At 40.1% G+C, this 24,661-nt stretch overlaps 1 protein-coding gene across 1 annotated transcript in view; it reads left to right on the top strand.

Annotated features, from left to right (window-relative positions):
- Window positions 1-24,661, top strand: part of LOC126470529 (liprin-alpha-1) — a 1,209,312-nt gene that overhangs the window by 1,035,067 nt on the left and 149,584 nt on the right. The window contains exon 11 of the mRNA XM_050098447.1: window positions 8,889-9,026. Coding sequence (XP_049954404.1) covers window positions 8,889-9,026 — 138 coding nt within the window. The remainder of the gene's footprint in view (window positions 1-8,888; window positions 9,027-24,661) is intronic.

The following is a 24,661-nucleotide window of genomic DNA, read 5'->3' as shown; positions in this document are numbered from 1 at the left end:
AACTGTTTAGAGTCAGGATGGGCATAACTCTTAGTTAAATATGTGTGGGGAAAATGGAATACCACAGATATCAGTTTTAAGTGTCAAACATTTCGGAATTGTAGTATATGGCATAGTAGACATGATGGGAGATACAGGCACACCAGCGCTGTATGATGATGATTTTTGTTTATATTGTAGTTTTGTATTGTTATGCATAGCATAATGCCACCTACAGATGTGTAGAAGGCACAAAAATAGACGCTGAACCATGGATACCAAACCATGCGTCACTCTCTTTTTGTGGATTTAATTCTGTCCGTCCTCATCCAGAACTATAACTAGAAACCCAATTACTGGAATTAGTGGACCAGGACCCTTTTCTAGGACTTCTTTTGTATAATAAACTTACATGTTCAAGACTTTGTGCATCAAAAAACTCGATAATCTCCTTTTCCTTGATAACAAATACTGGGGTGTGAATCAGTTTTATTAAAATTTTATAAAGTCTCCATTTTATCCTGTTTGAGCTATGGAAGCTTTGTTTATGGGTTAGCAGTACTAGAAATATTATACTCTATATGCCACAATGGAGTCCGTTTGGCAACTGGAGCTTTCCAACTGGACCTAGTCAATGGCCTTCTGGTAGAAGTGAGAGTACTACCACTGAATTTAACTATGCATCATGGTTAATCATCTGCCAAACAACCTCTGTCATTCCACTTTATATCACAATCCAATGACCCAGTTACTCATGACTCACATTAGAACAGCACAACTAGCAGCACTACAACTGGAAGACCTCTGGTAACAACAATGTCATCAGGACATGAGCGTGCTATGCTTCCAGTCACAAATGCCTCTGTGGTATGTTCTCCAACCAATATTAATGATGGACCTACGGTGTGACACCAAAGACGATATACACTACTGGCCGTTAAAATTGCTACACCACGAAGATGACGTGCTACATACGTAAAATTTAACCGACAGGAAGAAGATGCTGTTATATGCAAATGATTAGCTTTTCAGAGCATTCACACAAGGTTGGTGCCGGTGGTGACACCTACAACATGCTGACATGAGGAAAGTTTTCAACCTGCGACATTGCTGCTCGCGTTGGTCGAGATCCAATGACTGTTAGCAGAATATGGAACCGGTGGGTTCAGGAGGGTAATACAGAACGCCGTGCTGGATCCCAATGGCCTCGTATCACTAGCAGTCAAGATGACAGGCATCTTATCCACATTACTGTAATGAATCGTGCAGCCGTGTCTCGATCCCTTAGCCCTGAGTCAACAGATGGGGATGTTTGCAAGACAACAACCATCTGCACAAACAGTTCGACGACGTTTGCAGCAGCATGGGCTATCAGCTCGGAGTCCATGGCTGTGGTTACCCTCGATGCTGCATCACAGACAGGAGTGGCTGGGATGGTGTACTCAACAACAAACCTGGGTGCACGAATGGCAAAACGTCATTTTTTTGGATGAATTCAGGTTCTGTTTACAGCATCATGATGGTTGCATCCGTGTTTGGTGACATCGCAGTGGACGCACATTGGAAGCGTGTATTCGTCATCGCCATACTGACGTATCACCCGGCGTGATGGTATGGGGTGCCATTGGTTACATGTCTCGGTCACCTCTTGTTTGCATTGAGAGCACTTTGAACAGTGGACGTTACATTTCAGATGTGTTACGACAGGTGGCTCTACCCTTCATGCGATCCCTGCGAAACCCTACATTTCAGCAGGATAATGCACGACCGCATGTTGCAGGTCCTGTACGGGCCTTTCTGGATACAGAAAATGTTCGACTGCTGCCCTGGCCAGCACATTCTCCAGATCTCTCACCAATTGAAAACATCTGGTCAATGGTGGCCGAGCAACTGGCTCTTCACAATACGCCAGTCACTACTCTTGATGAACTGTGGTATCGTGTTGAAGCTGCATGGGCAGCTGTACCTGTACACGCCATCCAAGCTCTGTTTGACTCAATAGGCAGGCATATCAAGGCCGTTGTTATGGACAGAGGTGGTTGTTCTGGGTGCTGATTTCTCAGTATTTATGCACCAAAGTTGCGTGAAAATGTAATCACATGTCCATTCTAGTATAATATATTTGTGCAAATAATACCCGTTTATCATCTGCATTTCTTCTTGGTGTAGCAATTTTAATGGCCAGTAGTGTAGCTCCCAATTTCTTTCGCTGTGCATTTTATTCAGTCATCGAAGAGTATCCACATTTGAATCTCCTGTACACTGATGATGCCAAAAATAATGAAAAAGTCAACTATGTGTACATTCACAGCTGGAATCGACAACAATGTTCTCTAGCAAAATAATGCAATTTTTGCACTGCAGAGTTAATAGTCATCCACAGTAAGTAAAGCAGTGATCAGTGTGAAGATTGTTTTGAACACCACAGTGCTTTTCTAGGCATGGTGCTGTTGGAGGCAGTATTCCATTGCCTTCCTTTGATCTTCGAAGTGACTGAACCGGTCAGTTGTAGGGTGACCTACAGTTTAACATGAATTCCAAACTGTGGTGTAGCTCAGCATTTTTCACATCAACAAACAGTGTCACAGGTGAAAGAAGTGATAAATAACAGATAAAAATCCTGTCATTGACATAGAACACTGCAATACATAATGACTTTCCCTCAATATAATTCCATTATATGCAGCACTTTTTGAGTGCTTTGCAAACAGTCAACAAGTGCTATCCAAAAGTGCTAAATTTAGGACACATATTCAATGCCATAACCCGAAACAGTGGGAAGACAAATGGAAATATTGTGTGCAAGCCAATGAACTACAGACTATCAAAAACACCAACAAGGTGTGGAATACTTTGCTATGAAGCTCAAGAAGGAGGGTATTTCCTGATGCAGTCTCAGAATTTTACATAGCAAAATAACTCTTGAACTTCTCTACCATAACAAGAAGAAACATTGAGTGAAGCACTACATCCTCGAACATTGTACAAGTACCCAAGCCGTGCATCATCAGATGGACCTAGGACACCACCTGTCACAGATTCGAGCAGATGATGAAATGACTATAAGCCATCTTTCATACTTCCTATGCATGATGATCTTACTTTTATATTTCAACAGATGAATTTTTGTAGGCTAGTTTCCCATTCACTTACCTAGTGCAAAATGTGCAATCATTTTATTTCTATTGAACAAAGATGAGGACAAAAAAAATGCCCATACCTGTATCTTCAGATGGCAAGAGAGAGTCCAAAAACCAATAACCATGTAGTTGAGTTCCTGTAGATTTACTGTCATCATTATTGTCATTGTCATCATTGTCTTCATTGTCATTGTTAGGAGTGATCCAGGGAAGCATGGTACAACCACTTTTATTCTCTATATACATAAATAATCTGATGGACAGATCGAGCAGCAACCTGCTGCTGTTTGCTGATGATACTATGGCGTATAGGAAGGTGTCGCTGTTGAATGATTGTAGGAGGATACAAAAAGACTTAGACAAAATTTCTAGTTGGTGTCATGAATGACAGCTTGCTATGATGTAGAAAAATGTAAGTTAATGCATATGAGTTGAGAAAACAACCCCGTAATGTTTGGATACAGCATCAGTAGGGTGCAGGTTGATGTAGTCACTTTAGTGAAATATCTTGGTTTAACATTGCAAAACGATATGAAATAGTGTGTGTATGTAAGGATGGTAATGGGGAAGGGGAATGGCTGACTTCAGTTTACTGGGAGAATTTTAAGAAGGTGTGCTTCATCTGTAAAGGAGAACAGATATAGGGTATTAATGTGACCCATTCTTTAGTACTGTTAGTGTGTTTGGGATCCCTAGCATGTCAGATTGAAGGAAGACATTGAAGTAATTCAGAGGTGAGCTGCTGGATTTGTTACCAGTAGGCTCAGTCGACACATGACTATTACAGAGATGCTTCGTTAACTCAAGTGGCAATCACGGGAGGGAAGATGACATTCTTTTTGCAGAATGCTATTGAGAACATTTAAAGAGCTGCCATTTGAAGTTGACTGCTGAATAATTCTACTGTAGCCAACACACATTTCCCATAAGGAACAGCTCAGTGACGGTTAGACCATCAGTGAGAGAACATCATGTGTTCCTGCTGCTAATAAGGCGAGTGCACCGTTCGGTTACACATATTTTTACGGGTTTCAAACAGGAGTGACTTCAGTAATGGATAGGCATTGTGATTTCTGTGTACAGATGCGAGTTGAGTTGGTGACCCTTTGCTCACAGCTCCAGGCAGTGCTGGCTTCAATCACACAGCTTGATGCTGCTGCCAAGGGGTATCACCATTGGGGATCGGACGTGAGGATGCGAGGGGTGCCGAGCATGACCCTCATGTCCCCCGATCAGTCCACTGCTCTGACTGCCCCGGATACTGCGTGCACTGAGGTTGACCCCTCACCTGTTGTCAAGTGGGAGATCATTCTAAGGTCTGGCAGGCAGCGAAAGACTTTCCGAGGTGCTGATCGTAGGGCCTCCCCAGTTCGTTTGACAAACAGGTTTCAGGTGTTATCTGTGGGTGATGAAGTCTCTGAGCCGGATGCAGTCATCTACCCTGTTCCAGAGGAAGCTTCTCGGCCCACAAGGCAGTTGGTCACGTATAGCAGTGTTGTTGGATTGAGGTGTATCCAAATGACACCTGGAGACATTGTACAGACAATGGCAGAGGATGTTGCCACTATCAGCCAGGATCCAGTGTTCTGTCATTACTGTGAGGCTGGTGAACTGCACTTACCATCCAGTGGCAGCTTCTCATGGTGCATCAGGGGTGTCAGCTCTTGCTATTTCCTATTCCCCAGCATACTATACTGTTGATCGTCCAACTATGGAACACCTCTTTACAAAATATTCATGGGCAATGAGGCCATTTGTGATCTGTGCAAAATGTGTTCTGGAGTCCCTTGGTGTGGGGCATGTATGGCTCAGATCTGGGGTTTCTACTGACTACCACCTTGCTTACAGCTGAGGACCAGAGTAATTTTAGATTTTATGCTGTACAGGAGAGACTGCACTCTGCTTCTGTTTTTAATGCAACATTTTTCGACATTTTAAATGGGCACCACAACTATGTAGCTGTCTTCACAGATGGATCTAAACAGGGGAACTCTGTTGGTTGCTCTGTTGTTTTCCCAGATTGTCCTCAAGATTCAATTGCCTCCAGAGTTCACTGTACTTGACACTGAACTGTCCACAATCTTGAGGGCACTGGAGCAGATGAGGTGTGCCTTGCCTGTTAAATTCCTTGTTTGTTCCAACTCCCTGAGTGCCCTTCAGTGTCTGCAAACTTTGTACCCAGATGATAAAACTGTTCAGGATATCAGAGATGGCCTCATCTAGCTGCAATGTCTGGAAAAGGAGGTGTCCTTCTGCTGGGTACCAGGGCGCATGATATTGCAGAGAATGAAAAGAGGGATGTAGTTACCAAGGAGGCATGTCTTGATCCTTGATTAGTTCAGTGTGACATCCCTCTGCAGGCTCTTGTCTGACTGTTGAGGTACAGAGTCATACGCCAAAGGGAAGAAGAGCGTCTGGAAATGCCTGATAATAAGCTGTCTCTAGTAAAGCTCACTACACAGCCGTGGTGTACCTCCTTTTGCCCATGAAGGTGGGGTGAAGTCATGCTTATTTGTCTTTGCAAAGGCCACAGTCCTCTGGCACATGACTTCTTGTTCTGGCGAGTGGATCCTCCAGTGTGTGGTTCTTGTGGCATATACAGGGTGTTTCAAAAATGACCGGTATATTTGAAACGGCAATAAAAATTAAACGAGCAGCGATAGAAATACACCATTTGTTGCAATATGCTTGGGACAACAGTACATTTTCAGGCAGACAAACTTTCGAAATTACAGTAGTTACAATTTTCAACAACAGATAGCGCTGCGGTCTGGGAAACTCTATAGTACGATATTTTCCACATATCCACCATGCGTAGCAATAATATGGCGTAGTCTCTGAATGAAATTACCTGAAACCTTTGACAACGTGTCTGGCGGAATGGCTTCACATGCAGATGAGATGTACTGCTTCAGCTGTTCAATTGTATCTGGATTCTGGCGGTACACCTGGTCTTTCAAGTGTCCCCACAGAAAGAAGTTCCAGGGGTTCATGTCTGGCGAATAGGGAAGCCAATCCACGCCGCCTCCTGTATGTTTCGGATAGCCCAAAGCAATCACACGATCATCGAAATATTCATTCAGGAAATTAAAGACGTCAGCCGTGCGATGTGGCCTGGCACCATCTTGCATAAACCACGAGGTGTTCGCAGTGTCGTCTAAGGCAGTTTGTACCGCCACAAATTCACGAAGAATGTCCAGATAGCGTGATGCAGTAATCGTTTCGCATCTGAAAAATGGGCCAATGATTCCTTTGGAAGAAATGGCGGCCCAGACCAGTACTTTTTGAGGATGCAGGGATGATGGGACTGCAACATGGGGCTTTTCGGTTCCCCATATGTGCCAGTTCTGTTTATTGACCAAGCCGTCCAGGTAAAAATAAGCTTCGTCAGTAAACCAAATGCTGCCCACATGCATATCGCCGTCATCAATCCTGTGCACTATATGGTTAGCGAATGTCTCTCGTGCAGCAATGGTAGCGGCGCTGAGGGGTTGCCGCATTTGAATTTTGTATGGATAGAGGTGTAAACACTGGCGCGTGAGACGATACGTGGACGTTGGCGTCATTTGGACCGCAGCTGCAACACGGCGAACGGAAACCCGAGGCCGCTGTTGGATCACCTGCTGCACTAGCTGCGCGTTGCCCTCTGTGGTTGCCGTACGCGGTCGCCCTACCTTTCCAGCACGTTCATCCGTCACGTTCCCAGTCCGTTGAAATTTTTCAAATAGATCCTTTATTGTATCGTTTTTCGGTCCTTGGTTACATTAAACCTCTGTTGAAAACTTCGTCTTGTTGCAACAACACCGTGTTCTAGGCGGTGGAATTCCAACACCAGAAAAATCCTCTGTTCTAAGGAATAAACCATGTTGTCTACAGCACACTTGCACGTTGTGAACAGCACACGCTTACAGCAGAAAGACGACGTACAGAATGGCGCACCCACAGACTGCGTTGTCTTCTATATCTTTCACATCACTTGCAGTGCCATCTGTTGTTGAAAATTGTAACTACTGTAATTTCGAAAGTTTGTCTGCCTGAAAATGTACTGTTGTCCCAAGCATATTGCAACAAACGGTGTATTTCTATCGCTGCTCGTTTAGTTTTTATTGCCGTTTCAAATATACCGGTCATTTTTGAAACACCCTGTAGGTAACTGTGTGTCACATTTTACTAGAGTGTGTTTTATTTTCAGACCGGAGGGCAGCAGCAGAGTTACCCTCTCTTTTAAGTGACATTGAAATGAATTTTGTCAGAGTTTTAAGATTTTGTCTGGTGTACAACCTGTTTCAAAAAAATTTTGGGAGATGTGTTAACAAGGTGACTGGCTCACCTATATTTTTTGTAAGTGGTCAGCCAGTCACATTTCTGCTGTGCTTTTATTATAGCTTTTCTGTATGTTTTAATCCCAGTAATAGTATCTTTCTCTATTCTCCATTTTATTAAAGCCTATGAGATAGAGTGATTGTGTGACTCAACATGATTGGGTGGAACTCATTGAGTGTTATTGGAAGTCATTGAGTGTCATTTTATAGGTTTCCTTCTCACTGTTTAACAACAATTTTAGACATTTTATCCACATTCGTTTCTTTTAATGTGTGTAAGGGTGCTTATAACCTTGGTGTTGAGTGCCTGTAAGTTACATACACTCTCTCTCTCTCTCTCTCTCTCTCTCTCTCTCTCTCTCTCTCTCTCTCCACACCTTCACAAACCGCAGTGTATGTTGCAAAAAGTTCTACATGTACCAGTATAGTGTCCTCCATTTCACACTCAATTCATGATTGATGCATGGGAACAACTACTGTCAGTAGATACCTGTATGAGCTAGAATCTCTGATTTTACCACCATAATTAGTTCATAGTAAGTAGGTGATGGGAATTAATTAATATGTTACTTGACTCTTGTTTGACCTTGCATTCCCAGACTTTTGACTGTAAACCTGTCAATGAGATGGAACGTCTGAGTATATTGATTAAATGCAGCATAGAGATAGTTTGGAAAAATCATATTTGTGCCATCAGCTGTTCAATTTTATGTTTATTCTCTACTGGTTTTTATTGTTACAATAATCTTCAAGGAGAAAAATGTTTTACATCAATGGGTCAACCATATATTTCCATCATACATGAGCAACACAAATGTAAAACATGTATAATTGTCATAATAGTCTGTCTTAACACAGTCCATATTAACACACTGTACCATGGCACAATTACAGTAATGCACATTTGGTGATAACTCCACACTTAGTAAGTGACCAGTCATTATTAAGTGTGGAGTTATCACCAAACATGCACTACTGTAACTGTGAAAAGGCACAGTGTATTTATATGGACTGTGTTAAGAAAGCCTATTATGACAATTATATATGTTTTACATTTGTATGGTGCATACTTGGTGGAGATATATGGATGATCCATTGATTTACGATGTTTTCTCCTTGAAGATGATTGTAACTATCAAAACCAGTAGAGAATAAACATAAAATTTACAGCTGATGGCAAAAATATGCTTTTTCCAAATTATTTAACCACTGTAGACAATCACCTATGAAAAGAAGATAGTTGTGGTTCACTTGTTTTGTATGGCAGTACCACTAATCCATTGATGCAGCAAACCCGAAATGTTGTTACAATATAAAGTGTCTGAAGTAGCTTACCTTCTCAAAAAATGTTCCACACACACACACACACACACACACACACACACACACGTGTATGAAATATTCTGAACTTATTTTGAAAAAATAAATCAATTCTCTGTGTTAACAGTTGCAAGAGGAGAAGATAAATGCCATCCAGGAGAAACTGGAGCTCTCTGAACAGAAACTTGCACAATTTGCAAAGCTACCAGAGATGGAGGAAGAACTGAAACAAAGAATGGAGGCGCTGACCCAGGTGAGGGTGCAGGTACGCTCCCCACCACAGACCACTCTGCAGCCTGCTGTCCATATAGTGCCCTTGTGTACTGTTTTGTTCTTTGTAAAAAAAAAAGTTAAAATATAATTATTGTTGTTGCTAGACACTTCATTCAGTTTCATTTTGATCACCATTAGTGCACGTAGTTGTATTTTGAAATTTTCATTGTTATGTTTCGTAATTTCATACATAATGAATTCCCCATTTTAACATTAGAAAATGGCTCTAAGGAAGTGTCACAATTTACTTCCTAAACATACATAGTAAGTTCAGATTTTAGACCAAATTTTTGAAAGTCGTAATTCTGTTTATGGGGAAAAAAATTCCCAAAAATTGTTTTGAGGTCCTCAGAGGAAATAATTAAATAATCTGACACACAAACAATAAGTGTGACTCTTTTGTATTTATACAGTAATGCTATGAAATTTAAAAAAGTGTGGGTAAACTCTCTAGAAACTGCTGAATATATGTCACTCAACACACCAGAAACAAAGCAATTCTCATGAGTGGCAAACTCTGTCAGGTGATTACTTGAAAGCAACCTACTACCGAATCATTATATTTGTTTGTTTGAAATAGCTTGACAAATTGAACTGTCAGGTGGGTGATGTTTCAGTCAGAGCAGGCATAGTGTAATCTTCAAATTCTGGATAGCAGTTTCAGATTGAGCTACTTTAAATTTCCTAAAACTGCTCTCTACCTGAATTTTGATTGCATGGCAGACCTGTCTGTTATTCCAATTTATGCACAAATAACTGATTTGGAATATAAAATGTTTCATGGTATATATGATTGGTATCAATACACAACTTAACTTTTTAGCCTTGCTGTTGTGTGTAAAAATCACAAAGTTACCATATTTACAGCACCTCATAATAATGTAACTTAAAATCCTTAATTGCCATTGAAATCTGGCCTAAAACATCAGTTAGTAATTGCTGATACAAATACATAATAATAATTTTTGTTCTCATTATTTATGTGGAAGAAGCACATACTGATGTACTAACAGTGCAATAAAATGAAACGCAGTGTCTCTCTGAAAGGGTAACTTTTATTTGCTTATGTCTTAGAAAAAAGTTTAGGTATTTTACCAGCACCATGCACTTTATCTAGATGTATGATATTTTGAGTCACTTTACATCTAATTTGTCTTTACTTCTTTGTTTTTCAGTCCAAAACTTGCTGTAGTTTGTAATTATGAATGTCTGTGTTATTCTGTATAATTCTTGCATGTTTCCAATATACATCTTATTTACCCAGTTGCTTAAGTCACATTTTCACCAAGTTCTTAATTGTAGAGTGAAAGTAATTAACATCTATTTGTGTGCATTCTGTTAGTGCTAAGCAGTGTTACTGTCACTATAACACAACCATTAAATTTTGGAGCACAAATACGTGTCCCTTGGAAGCCAGTATTGCAGAAACTGTATGACGGGCCAGAAGAAGTAGTCCTTTATGAGACTATTACAAAAATAATTTAGGTAATGCGTATGTTACATTGATACAATTTATGATAAATTTTATGATGTGGATCACATCATTTGTACAGTAGTTAACATGCTGGACATTTATGAGCATGAATTGACTGTCTACTTCTGCTCAGTAATTGCAATATTAATTAGAAGCAATTGCCGAAGGGGGGAAAAAACTTTCGTTCACACACAAACACTCATGCTCTTTATTAAATATTTTCCTTGTATCAAAGAATTTTTATGACTGTGTACTTCACTTATTTCTGAAGTGAAGCTAATATTCACTGAAGAGTATATTAGAGAATTACTTCTTTTAGTATTGTATTTGTCACTGTCACTATTAATCTCACTTTAACATGGATTATTGACAAAACATTTGTCATAGTGTTCATCAGTGTTTTATGAAGCCTGTGGTGTAAACATGTTTTCAAGTCTCTAATCTGACTTATCTTTGATTTTGATTTCTGTGAACTGTAGCATTCTTTTCTTATACAGTAATAGAATTTACTGTTAGTTCCAATGTACTATATTCCTGCCATTTTAGAAGGTAATCCTTTGTTGTAAGATATATTTTTGGAATGATTGAGTTAGATTAACATACACTGAAGTGCCAAAGACATTGGTATAGGCATGCATATTCAAATACAGAGATATGTAGACATGCAGAAGATGGCACTGTGGTCGGAAACTCCTATGTAGGACAACAAGTGCCTGACACAGTTGTTATATTGGTTACTGCTGCTACAATGGCCCCCGGTAGCTGAGTGGTCAGCGCGACAGACTGTCAATCCTAAGGGCCCGGGTTCGATTCCCGGCTGGGTCGGAGATTTTCTCTGCTCAGGGACTGGGTGTTGTGTTGTCCTAATCATCATCATTCCATCCCCATCGACGTGCAAGTCGCCGAAGTGGCATCAAATCGAAAGACTTGCACCAGGCGAGCGGTCTACCCGATGGGAGGCCCTCGTCACACGACATTTCATTTCATTTTCATCAAGATGTAAGTGACTTTGAACGTGGTGCTGTAGTCGGTGCACAAGCAATGGGACCCATCATCTCTGAGGTAGTGATGAAGTGGGGATTTTCCCATACGACAAGTGTACCGTGAATATCAGGAATCCAATAAAACATCAGATTTCTCATATCGCTGCGGCTGGAAAAAGATCCTGCAAGAATGGGACCAACAATGACTGAAGAGAATTGTTCAATGTGACAGGGGTGCAACCCTTCTGCAAATTGCTGCAAATTTCAATGGTGGGCCATCAGCAAGCATTAGTGTGCAAACCAATCAACAAAATATCATCGATATGGGCTTTCAGAGCCGAAGGCCCACTTATGTTTCATTAATGACTGCATGATGCAAAGCTTTACCCCTCACCTGGGCCTGTCAACACAAACATTGGTCTGTTCTGGAAACATGTTGCCTGGTCAGACAAATCTCATTTCAAATTGTATTGAGCGGATGGATGTGTACAAGTATGGAGACATCATCGTGAATCCATGGACCCTGCATGTCAGCAGAAGAATGTTCAAGCTGGTGGACGGTCTGTAATGGTGTGGGGTTGTGCTGTTGGAGTGATGTGGGACCCCTGATATGTCTAGACATGACTCTGGCAGGTGACACGTACATAAGCATTCTGTCTGATCACGTACATCCATTCATGTCCATTGTGCATTCTGATGGACTTGGGCAATTGCAGCAGGACAATGTGACACCCCCACACATCCAGAATTGCTACAGAGTGGCTCCAGGAATACACTGAGTTTAAACACTTCTACTGGTCACCAAACTTCCCAGACATGGACATTATCGAGCGTATCTGGGATGATTTGGAATGTGTTGTTCAGAAGAGATTGCCACCTCCCTTGTACTCTTACGGATTTATGGACATCCCTGTAGGATTCATAGTGTCACTTCCATCCAGCACTACTTCAGACATTAGTCGAGTCCATGCCATGTCATGTTGCAGCACTTCTGCGTGCTCACGGGGGTCCTACACAATATTAGGCAGGTGTACCAATTTCTTTGGCTCTTCAGTGTATTTTGTATATCCTTTCTCTTGCTTCTCCAAATAACTCTGCTGAAACTCCACAAACAAAGAGGATGCACTGAAATTTCTCTTATCAATTTTGTGATTCTGCTGATATGAGTTAACTTATAATGTTACTACAGTTCAAAATCTGGTGCCTTTACACACGTGATAGTCCAGTCAACAAAAGAAAATTGGGTGAAAAATTGGTGTAGTCACAAATTTTTGAGCAGTTGTAGCAGGAAGGGTCATTAACAATGTACTGAAAATTCTGACCAGTGCTGTGTGTGTGTGTGTGTGTGTGTGTGTGTGTGTGTGTGTGTGTGTGTGTGTGTGTGTTTTAGGGTGTGGTTGGGGAGCAGGTGGGGGGGGGGGTCATTTTAAGGTCACTCTTTTATGTTTTTCGTGAATAACTCGGAAACAGCTGTTTTTAGCAAAAATTTTTCCCAGTACACAGTTAAACTGTATTAAATTTCCTATCAAAATGATCCCATTCATTTTTTTTCTCAAGGACTAATTGTATCTGTGTAGCGGGGGACGAAAAAATTGCAGATTATAAAAAACATTGTGTTAATGGTATAAAATTATCAGAATGTATGTACCATGTCTAAGTGCATTAGAGCTGTATTAAGGAATAAAGTTTGTTCCATGGATGTAACAGGGTGGAGGGGCAGGGATGTACGAGAGGGTGGTAGGTCCAGGATTGTTTTCATGCACACCCTCCTTCATAGGCCTGCAAACTGAAGATCGAGCAGGTAATTTCCCACTCTATCTACCACATTATGTCACAAGAAGCAATTACAAGGTGTTTCTCAAAGATATACTGACCATCTGCAATGTGCCTTATAAATCACTGGTGACACAGTGCATAGGCCTGCTCATGGCACGTTTATTTCTGCAAACGCATGTATGGAATGGAGATTCACAGAACCTGCATAAATCTCTTCACACTGTTGTACATTGCTAGTGGGAAATTGATTCTTAGTCATCCTGTTCACCAGCAGTAGTCTTCTTCAGGGAAGCGTGACTTCCTTCACCACTGACACTGCTCAATTTTCAGTTTAAAGACATACTATAACTTCCCAGCATTTTCTGTCCACTTCTATTCTGTGAATAGACAAAATAACTTCACTGAGTACGTGTTTTTATAGTTGAGTTACTTTCAGTTCATTACATGAGTACTTAGTTCCAGTTGGTAAGTGAGCTTTTATATAAAATTCATTCGTATAAACAGTGACCGAGTAGCATTTAATTTTTAAGTGTGATGAGAGTGACTTATGTAGTTTTAGTGGGTAAGGGACTGGATTGGTAATTGTAACACCTCACTGATGTACATTATTGATAGCGTATTGTAAAGCTGTGCAATTGTATCGCAGTCACATGGTTGTGAATTAATGAATGTCCACAAAGTTATTGTATTTATCTCATCATTAATTTTGTTGTTATTGTGTTACTTGTAGGTAACATAAATATTTTCCATTCAGAAATTGCTGGCACTTGTAGAATGGGCTGCACCAGGTAGAGCTACTTACTACAAATCAATGGTGTACCTTCTAATACGGGTGTGCATGTGCCCTTTGGAATGGTACTGGTTTGTGTTCAAGTCCAGAACAGTAATCTGCTGGGATGCTTTGCGTGACTCAGTTTGAAATACCTGAAGTTCTGTACATGTGTTGTAGAGGGAGACAATGTAAGCCTCTGGGCTTCTTCAGATGTTGGGATAGCTGAGGCTGGGGTGATGCCTTTGATACCCCCATGCTGTGAAAAATATTCTAGACAGTGATAACGAAGACAATGAAATCAACATTGTCAAATACATGACAGTGTGTTACACTCAGGACAGGCTCTTCATTGTGTTAAGTAGTTGATAGATCCAGCTGCTGAGCTTTTTGGTGCTTTTTACATAATAGCTCTCATAAAAACTGCAAATAAGTACTCACTTAATTAACTGACAAAAACTCCACTGTATAAATACAAGCTCAGTGAAGTTATTTTGTTGTCTGCTCACACAATAGAACTGGACAGGAAATGCTGGGGAGGTACAGTCTGTCTGTAAACCAAAAAGTGAGCAGCGCTCTTGGTGGGCAAAGCTGCCTTCCTGGGGAGAACACTACATCTGCTGTACTGAATGTTCTCTCTACTAATGTGCAATAGTATGCAGAGATTTACATATATTCTGCCCATATACTTTTCTTGCATTAGTGTTATTAGTAACTCACATCTTCTCTCCATATAGCGTTAATGCATTTTGAAAAAAATAAACAACCCCTGGGCATGTCTGTGCACTGCATTGCCAGTTATTCATAAGGCACACTATGGAAGGTCAGTATAACTTTGTGAAACACACTGTAGTTGCCTCTCATGACATAGAGGCGTAGACTCCCTTCCACAGTGTTACACCCACAGAACACAATTTATCCCTTAATACAGCTCTACTTCACTTCAACACAGTACACACATTTAATTTTATAAAAGTATAGTTGCTACTCACCAAATAGCAGAGATGCTGAGTCGCAGGTCGCAGGTAGATGCAACAAAGAGACTGTCACACAATAAGCTTCTGGCCAACAAGGCCTTTGTCAAAAATAGATCTCTCTCTCTCTCTCACACACACACACACACACACACACACACACACACACACACACACACACTAGTGTGCAAACGCAACTCACACAAACAAGTCCACAGCTGCTCACAGCTGAAGCCACTTTCATAATATTGTTACATTCCATCTTGGTTTTTCCATTGTTTGACACATTTAATTTTAGTTTTTAACCCACTTCATGTAGAGATAAATGTTAATTTTACAATGTTAAAACAATGTTTTTAATATACCACAATTTTTTCATCCCTTGAAATGCAGAAACCGTTAGCCCTAGAGAAAAAAATTAATAGCATCTTTTTTTAGGAAATTTAATATAGTTTCATTGTGTACTGAGGAACATTTTTATTAGAAGCTGCTATTTTCAAGTTAGGCAACAAAAATATAAAAATGTGACCTGTAGACAAGAGAGGGTAGTGCTGCATAGTTCTAATATCTAGAGTGACACAAACAAATTTGAAGCACCTAAACCATACAAAAAATGTCATGTATCATTAACGTTCGGAATAAGAGGCAGTTTGCATTGACAGCTAGACTGTTGTATGCGTCATTCTTATGAAGGTGACTAGCACAGGAAAATAAATCAGTAGTTCATGTTACATTACAGATGACTTCTATCAGTTGTGTCTTTAATTATCGCAGTAATTACTAGTTTTATTTAGACAGAATTGAAGTGGAGTAATAAACGGTCCCAGCCATTCCTTGGATTATTATGCTGCATACTGAGCATACTTAAAGCAATTTGTAAATTATGCCAATACATACTGATAGTCCACAAATGACTGAAATTTAAGAATACATTTATCCTGATAAACCTCAAATGACATGAATTAATGGTATCTTCTGTACGCTTTTATTTGAAGCAAACTTCATTGTTTTCCAGTCCCCTATTGTGCATGATTTCTTGAGTCTATATCTACATTTACATCCATACTCTGCAAACTATCATGAAGTGCATGGCAGAGGGTGTGTCCCACTGTACCAGTTATTAGGGTCTCTTCCCGTTCCATCCATGTATGGAGCATGGAAAGCAGGATTGTTTAAATGCATCTGTGCATGCTGTAGTGATTCTGGTTTTATCCCAATGATCTTTATATAAGCAGCACATAAGGGGTTGTAGTATTTTCAGGGAATCATTATCTAAAGCCAGTTCTTGAAACTTTGTTAGTAGACTCTCTCAGGATAATTCATGTGTCTTCAAGAGTCAGCCGGTTCAGTTTCTTCAGCATCTCTTTAACACTTTCTCTTGAGTCAGACAAACCTGTGACCATTCATGATGCCCTTCCCTGTATATGTTCGGTATCCCTTGTTAGTCCTGTTTGGTATGAGTCCCACGTACTTCAGCAATATTCCAGAATGAGTCATGCAAGTGATTTGTAAGCAATCTCATTTGTAAACTTACTGCGGTTTCTCAGTGTTGTACCAATAAACAGAAGTTATCACCTGCTTAACCAAGTTGAAGAAGACTTGAAATTAGCAACATTGACCTCAATTGTGATTTGAGGGCCCAGTCTCTTAGATCTCCATCAGTAATGTTGCATTGGCTCTCAAGAGCAGCTCTATATAGTTAGTATCTCAAAACAACTTCTCTAAAAAACTGTTGTTCATGTTATTTGTTCAAGTTTAGGGATTTTCCTTGGTTGTTATTTGCGTTTGTGTGTGTGTGTTTGTGATTTTCATTTTGGAGTGTATTTATTACTTTGTGTAAGCCTTTCTTCTATTTATACAGATCTTGATCACATTTTACAAAGCAAAACTGGGTTTGCATACTGATTAACATAAAGCATTAAACACATTGAATATTAATTCAGTTTTATCTCCAGTGTGCTGCTACAAAAGCCACTGGTGATTTCTGTGGATATTAAATGAGTCACAAATTTGAGTGACTGCAGACAGTTGTTTGAGAGAAACTTATCAATGAAAACTGAAATTTGCTTTACAATTTGCCAGACACGTCTTTGACCTGGAATCTTAATGACTGCAGTAGAATTGTCTCCAATGATGAGCCCTGCTTCAAATTGCACCCCAGTGGCCAGCAAAGACGTCTGGAGACGCACCAAACAGTAGTGGGATACCAGCCTGAAAGTCGCCTGCCATATTGCCCGACAATCAGGAGTGGTGGTCTGGGGTGCCATTTCTGTTAATAACATGATCCCTTTGGTTGTCATCTACATCTACAGCTGCATCTACATCCACATGCATACTCCACAAACCATTGTATGGTGCATGGCAGAGGGTACCCTGTACTACTACTAGTCGTTTCCTTTGCTGTTCCACTTGCAGATAAAGTGAGGGAAAAACAACTGTCCATATGCCTCCATGTGAGCCCTTATTTCTTGTATCTTATCTTCATGGTCCTTACGCGAATTGTATGTTGGTGGTAGTAGGATCATTCTGCAATCAGCTTCAAATGCCAGTTCTCTAAATTTTCTCAATAGTGTTCCTTGAAAAGAACATCGTCTTCCCTCCAGGGATTCCCATTTGAGTTTCTGAAGCATTTCCATAACACTTGAATGTTGTTCGAACATACTGGTAATGAATCTAGCCACCTGCCTCTGAATTGCTTCAATGTCTTCTTTAAATTTGATCTGGTGTAGATCCCATACACCTGAGCTGTGCTCGAGAACTTGGCAGAAAATCCTAAAAAATTTTGGTCTTATGTCAAAGCGGTAGGTGGATCAAAACAAAATGTCCAGACACTTTGTGACCAAAATGGTACTGAAACAGAGGATGACAGACTAAAGGCCGAAATACTAAATGTCTTTTTCCAAAGCTGTTCCACAGAGAAAGACTGCACTGTAGTTCCTTCTCTAGACTGTCGCACAGATGACAAAATGGTAGATATCGAAACAGATGACAGAGGGATAGAAAAACAATTAAAGTCGCTCAAAAGAGGAAAGGCCGCAGGACCTGATGGGATACCAGTTCGATTTTACACAGAGTATGCAAAGGAACTTGCCCCCCTTCTTGCAGCAGTGTACCATAGGTCTCTAGAAGAGCGTAGCGTTCCAAAGGACTGGAAAAGGGCACAGGTCATCCCCATTTTCAAGAAGGGACGTCGAACAGATGTGCAGAACTATAGAACTATCTCTAATGTCGATCAGTTGTAGAATTTTGGAACATGTATTATGTTAGAGTATAATGACTTTTCTGGAGACTAGAAATCTACTCTGTAGGAATCAGCATGGCTTTCAAAAAAGACGATCGTGTGAAACCCAGCTCGCGCTATTCGTCCTCGAGACTCAGAGGGCCATAGACACGGGTTCCCAGGTAGATGCCGTGTTTCTTGTCTTCTGCAAGGCATTCGATACAGTTCACTACAGTCGTTTAATGAACAAAGTAAGAGCATATGGACTATCAGACCAATTGTGTGATTGGATTGAAGAGTTCCTAGATAACAGAACACTGCGTGTCATTCTCAATGCAGAGAAGTCTTCCGAAGTAAGTGTGATTTCAGGTGTGCCACAGGGGAATGTCGTAGGACCGTTGCTATTCACAGTATACATAAATGACCTTGTGGATAACATCGGAAGTTCACTGAGGCTTTTTGCAAATGGTGCTGTAGTATATCGAGAGGTTGTAACAATAGAAAATTGTACTGAAATGCAGGAGGATCTGCAACGAATTGACACATGGTGCAGGGAATGGCCATTGATTCTCAATGTAGACAAGTGTAATGTGCTGCAAATACATCAAAAGAAAGATCCTTTATCATTTAGCTGTAATATAGCAGGTCAGCAGCTGGAAGCAGTTAATTCCATAAATTATTGGGGAGTAGGCATTAGGAGTGATTTAAAATGGAATGATCATATAAAGTAGATTGTCAGTAAAGCAGATGCCAGACTGAGATTCATTGGAAGAATCCTAAGGAAATACAATCCGAAAACAAAGGAAGTAGGTTACAGTACACTTGTTCGCCCACTGCTTGAATATTGCTCACCAGTGTGGGATCCGTACCAGATAGGGTTGATAGAAGATATAGAGAAGATGCAACAGAGAGCAGCGTGCTTTGTTACAGGATCATTTATTAATCTTGAAAACTTTATGGAGATGGTAGATAAACTCCAGTGGAAGACTCTGCAGGAGAGACGCTCAGTAGTTCGGTACGGGCTTTTGTTGAAGTTTCGAGAACATACCTTCACTGAGGAGTCAAGCAGTATATTGCTCTCTCCTACGTATATCTCGCAGAGAGACCATGAGGATATAATCAGAGAGATTAAGAGCCCACACAGAGGCATACCAACAATCTTTCTTTCCACTAACAATACGAGACTGGAATAGAAGGGAGAACCGATAGAGGTACTCAAAGTACCCTCTGCCACACACCGTCAGGTGGTTTGCGGAGCATGGATGTAGATGTAGAGAATAGGTTTCACTAGTGTCCTATGCGTGGTCTCCTGAACAGATGAACCACACTTTTCTAAAATTCTTCCAATAAATCGAAGTTAACCATCTGCCTTCCCTACCGAAATCCTCATATGCTTGTTCCATTTCATATTGCTTTGCAATGTTATGCCCAGATATTTAAATGATGTGACTGTCAGACGGGAGCTCACTACTAATGCTGTATCCGAACATTATGGGCTTTTTTTTCCTGCTCATCCACATTAACGTACATTTTTCCATGTTTAGAGCCAGCTGCCATTCATCACACCAACTAGAAGCTTTGCCCAAATCATCTTGTCTCATCCTACAATCACTCTTCTTTGACACCTTCCCATACACCGCAGCATCAGCAACAACCAACCAGCCGTTGAGGATAGCGTGCTACTTTGTATTACTTACGAAGTCTCCGAGCCACTCACGTAACTGGGAACCTACTCCATATGGTTGTACCTTCATTAATAAACTGCAGTGGGTTACCATGTCAAATGCTTTTCAGAAATACAGAAGTATGGAATCTGCCTGTTTCCTTTCATCCATAGTCCACAGTATATTGTGGGAGAATAGGTCAAGCTGAGTTTCACATTAGTGATGCTTTCTAAAACCATGCTGATTCTTGGATATAAGCTTTTTGGTCTCTAAGAAATTTATTATATTCAAACTCAAAATATGTTCTAGTGTCCTACAGCCAACCGATGTGGAGGATATTGGTCTGTAATTTTGTGAGTCCATTCTTTTACTCTTCTTATGTACAGGAATCGTCTCTGCTTTTTTCGAATCACTTGGGCTATGCACTGTGTGAGCAATTCATGATAAATGCAAGCTAAGTAAGAGGCCAGTGCTGTAGAGTACTCTTTGTAAAACTAAATTGGGATTCCATATGGACCTGACAGCTTATTTGTTTCCAGCTTTTTCAGTTGTTTCTTTACGCCAAGGATCCTTCTACTGTGTCATTCATACAGGACTCTGTGTGGTGGTCAAATGATGGTAGGCTTGTAAAATTTTTCTGCATCAATAATTTCTTAAATGTCAAATTTAAAACTTAAGCTTTTGTTTTGCTATCTTCAACTGTCACGCCAGACTGGTCAACGAGTGTCTGGATGAAAGTCTTAAGCCCGGCTAGCGATTTTACTTACATTGTATGTGGCACCCTTAACAAGACAGTGGTATGCCAATGATCTTCTCTGCTCTGTTTTTGTTACCATTACAGGCAAACCATCCTGAGTTTAAACTTCAGCAAGATAGTGCCCTCCCACACATGGCAAAAGTTTCTGCTCCTTGTCTTCGTGCTTGCCAAACCCTACCTTGGTCAGAAGGCTCACTGGATCTCTCCCTAATTGAGAACATTTGGAGTGTTATGGGCAAGACCCTCCTACTGTCTTGGGATTTTGATGATTTAATGAATCAGTTGGACAGAATTTGGGGTGATATCCCTCAGGTGGACATCCAAAAACTCTGTCAGTCAATGCGGAACCAAATGAGTGCTTGCATTATGGGCATAGGTGGACCCACACGTTACTAACGTGATCAATTTGTGAAGCTCGCATCTGCCGATTTCTGCCCCATTCAGACAATTCCTTCATAGGGCGCCGTATTTTATTTTATTTATTTTATTTTTTTGAAGTGTATTTCTGTCCTGAAATAAAGTTTTGTTATTTTACTCTCTGCCTCTTCGTACAACTGACAGGCAATATTTTTTTGCAGCATCCAAAAACCTTGTCTACATCTGCATCTATGTTGATGCTCCACAAGCCACTTTTCAGTACGTGGGTGAGGGCACTTTGTGTACCTCTTTCTCTTCTACCCTCTCCTATTCTAGTCACGATTAGGTCACTTGAAGAATGATTGACAGTAAGCCTTGATGTGGGCTTGAATCTCTCTAATTTAATCTTTGTCATCTTTTCATAAGATATACATAGCAATATATTTGTTAATGTGTTGAGTAATCAATTGTTATGCTGGTTATTCACATCATTCTCGCATGGTATTTTGAGGGTGTGACTCACTGTCTTCTTCAGGTACTCCCTGATGCTGTCTCAAGGAGCAACTGAAGAAGACAGTGAGTCATGCTGTCTAAATCGTAAAATCAACCGGCAGAAGGCACAATTATCCAAATGTCAACATATGGCAGAGATAGCTTGAAGAATTACAGTATATCTGTTGAATTTTCTGAAAATGTATTCTCTCTTGGAATTTTAACAGTAGATCACACTGTGATGTGGAGCAACTCTCTTGCAGTGTCTGCCTCTGGAGCTGGTTGATCATTCTTGTGATGCTTTTGTACTTTTTAACTGAATCTGTAACGAAACTTGCTGCACTTCTGTGGAACTCTTCTATGTCCTCTATCAGTCCTATCTGGTACAGATCCTACACTGATGAGCAGTATTCAAATATTGGTCAAACAACCATTTTTTAGAGTATTTCCTTCATTGATAGACTGCACTTCTGAGGATTCTTCAAGTGAATCTCTGTATGGCATTGCCATGTTCACGATTAATTTTAATGTGGTCATTCCATTTCAAATCACTCCACACGCATACTCCTAGTTATTTTATGGAATTAACTGCTTCTGTTGATAGTTCACAATTGTGTAATTGTACACTAAGGATCTTTTTGTCTATATATTAGAAAAAATTACATTTGTTTATGTTGAGTGTCAATTTCCACTCCCTGCACCAAGCATAGATTGTCTGGTAATTGTGTTTTGTGGCCTCTCTGTACTGAACAACAACATGTGCAGAAAGCGTCATGGAACTTTTAACATTTTCTACAAGGTAATTTATTTATATTGTCAAAAGTAATTGTCCTATAAAATTCCCCTGGAGCACATCTGAAGTTATTTTTACATCTGAATGCTTCTTTCCATTCAGAATGATAGGGTGTGATCTGCTTGCTAAAAACTCTTCAAGCCAGTCACACAGTTGGTGTGATATTCCATATGCCCTAATTTAGTTCACTAGGCAGCAGTGCCTATAGTTTTGTACTTCTGTTCAAGTACCCTTATTGAAAATGAGAAAAGCAGATGCTTTTTTCCAGTCATCAGGAACACTTCTCTTTTCCATAGACTTAAAGTATACTGATGCCAGAAGAGGTCAATGTTCTTTCTCTTACTCTATGTAGAATCATATTGGTATCTCGTCAGGTCCAGTGGCCTTCCCTCTTTTGAGTGATTTCAGTTGCTTTTCTATCCTACGATCACTTATTTCGATATCAGCCATTTTGTTGTTCATCTGAAGATGTAAAAGAGGCACCGCAGTGCGCTGTTCCTCTGTGAAACAGTTTGAAAAACAGTGTTTCTTATTTTGGCTTTTTCTGTCATCTTCCATTTCACTGCCATTACAGTCACAGTCTGGATACATGACTTCGGTGTGTTTAGAGATTTAACATAAGACCAAAACTTCTTAGGATTCTCTGTTAAGTCTGTAGGCAGAGTTTACTTTTGGATTCATTGAACGGTTCATGCACATCTCTCCTTACAAAAATATGGTATTGAACAGTACTCTTTCTTTCTGCCAATTGAAATATGGTCATGGTTAATCTCCTGGTCCAGCCTGTCTGCTTCACTTATGTAATGTATCTGTTGTATTTACAAGTTACTGCCAGTTTGGGAACATTTTTTTCTTGGAACAAATATCTTGTTCCACACTTGACTGGGGTTTCCTCCAAGCAAATTCGAGATGAGTGAAACTACAATGTTTTCCACCCATTTTACAACAAAATACTATCTTCTTCTTTGATATTTCTTCAAAATGTTCCACGTTCAGTGTCCTCATTTGCTAAGGAGCTGCAATGTGCAGTCTTTTGGAATTCCATTGTCCCTTACTCTCCAGTTCTCCAGATACAACCTCCTTTCAAGTGCGTGAGAAAATCACAGTTGCTGGAGAAAATGGCTGTAACTTATGTTGTAAACTTAATATTTTTTATCTGATAGTTTGTCTAGAAGGGGAATGGTAGGAATGTTTCTTTATCAAAAATTGTATCATATTCTGGGTTCATTGCTGGTGTAATGTTCCATCAGCCGGCTTCAAAATTCATCAAGTACCTCACTAGACCTTATATCCAAACATTATGTGTTTCCCACTTTTAAACTGCTTGCAAATATATGGGCTGAAATATTTCACCATGGCCTCATCTTAGTATAGTTATTCACATAAAATAAAATGGTTCATAAATTGAGTCTTGGAATGATTTATATGTGGGGATTTTGAAAAATTTGTCATTGTGGGAAAAATAGATAATCTTTCATGTGAAATATATGTCGATAAATAAAAGCCTGTCTCTCTGCGTACACACGTATACTAATATATTCTTCATGTTAGGTTTAGTACTCCAGTAACTTCTTTTTTTCCCCCAAAACATTGTAACTTGAGAGAATAAGGCTGTCTTGTGTATCATTAATCTCCTCTGGAGAACCATTCTTATTATTTTCATTCTTTGATAGGGCACATTTTTTGCTTTCTCTAATGAAAGGAGTAAATAATTCATCTGTGATAAGTTCAAAAATTTTCATGGAAGTCCTTTTTCTTTTCCCCCCAGACCTGTCACAGGGAAACTTTCGTCTTTGTTTTTGGAATCAGTCAATCAATTCCTTGTTCCTTTTTGTGGAATATCTACTGAAATCATATATTGTGCTTCCCATACAAATAATGTATGACAAAACTGCTTCAGCTTCACTCACCAACTGCTTGGAAGGTCAATTATCCAAAAGCCCTCATCTCTCGTCAGCCCACTGCCTTCATCAGTGTGTTCACCGACGGAGGGTGGAGTGTTGAAAATAGCATTTTATGTACTGTTCCATGAATGTTACTCTTCAGTTTGGTGAACTGTTTCCACTCCAGATCGGTCATCTTTAAATACAATTTTTTGCATGTTCCTGCAGATGTGCATGCATGGCTGAATGAATATTACATTGTAATTTGAAATAACACATGCACTCCGATATCACATTTACCTGCCAACAGCGGGCGAGTGACTTTCAAGTAAAATGTCACCCCTCTACGGGAATATACATTATGGATGTACAAGTACAGGTTGTAGACACATTTGATGACATATGGAAATTTGGGTCTGGCCATGAGTCATGCTCGGATAGTCAAATGATGAGGTGAGAGGTTGCAATGTGTTTCATAATGGCTG

Source organism: Schistocerca serialis, chromosome 3, assembly GCF_023864345.2.
Source record: "Schistocerca serialis cubense isolate TAMUIC-IGC-003099 chromosome 3, iqSchSeri2.2, whole genome shotgun sequence".
Taxonomy (NCBI): Eukaryota; Metazoa; Arthropoda; class Insecta; order Orthoptera; family Acrididae; genus Schistocerca; species Schistocerca serialis.
This window is presented reverse-complemented; position numbering and strand designations above follow the sequence as displayed.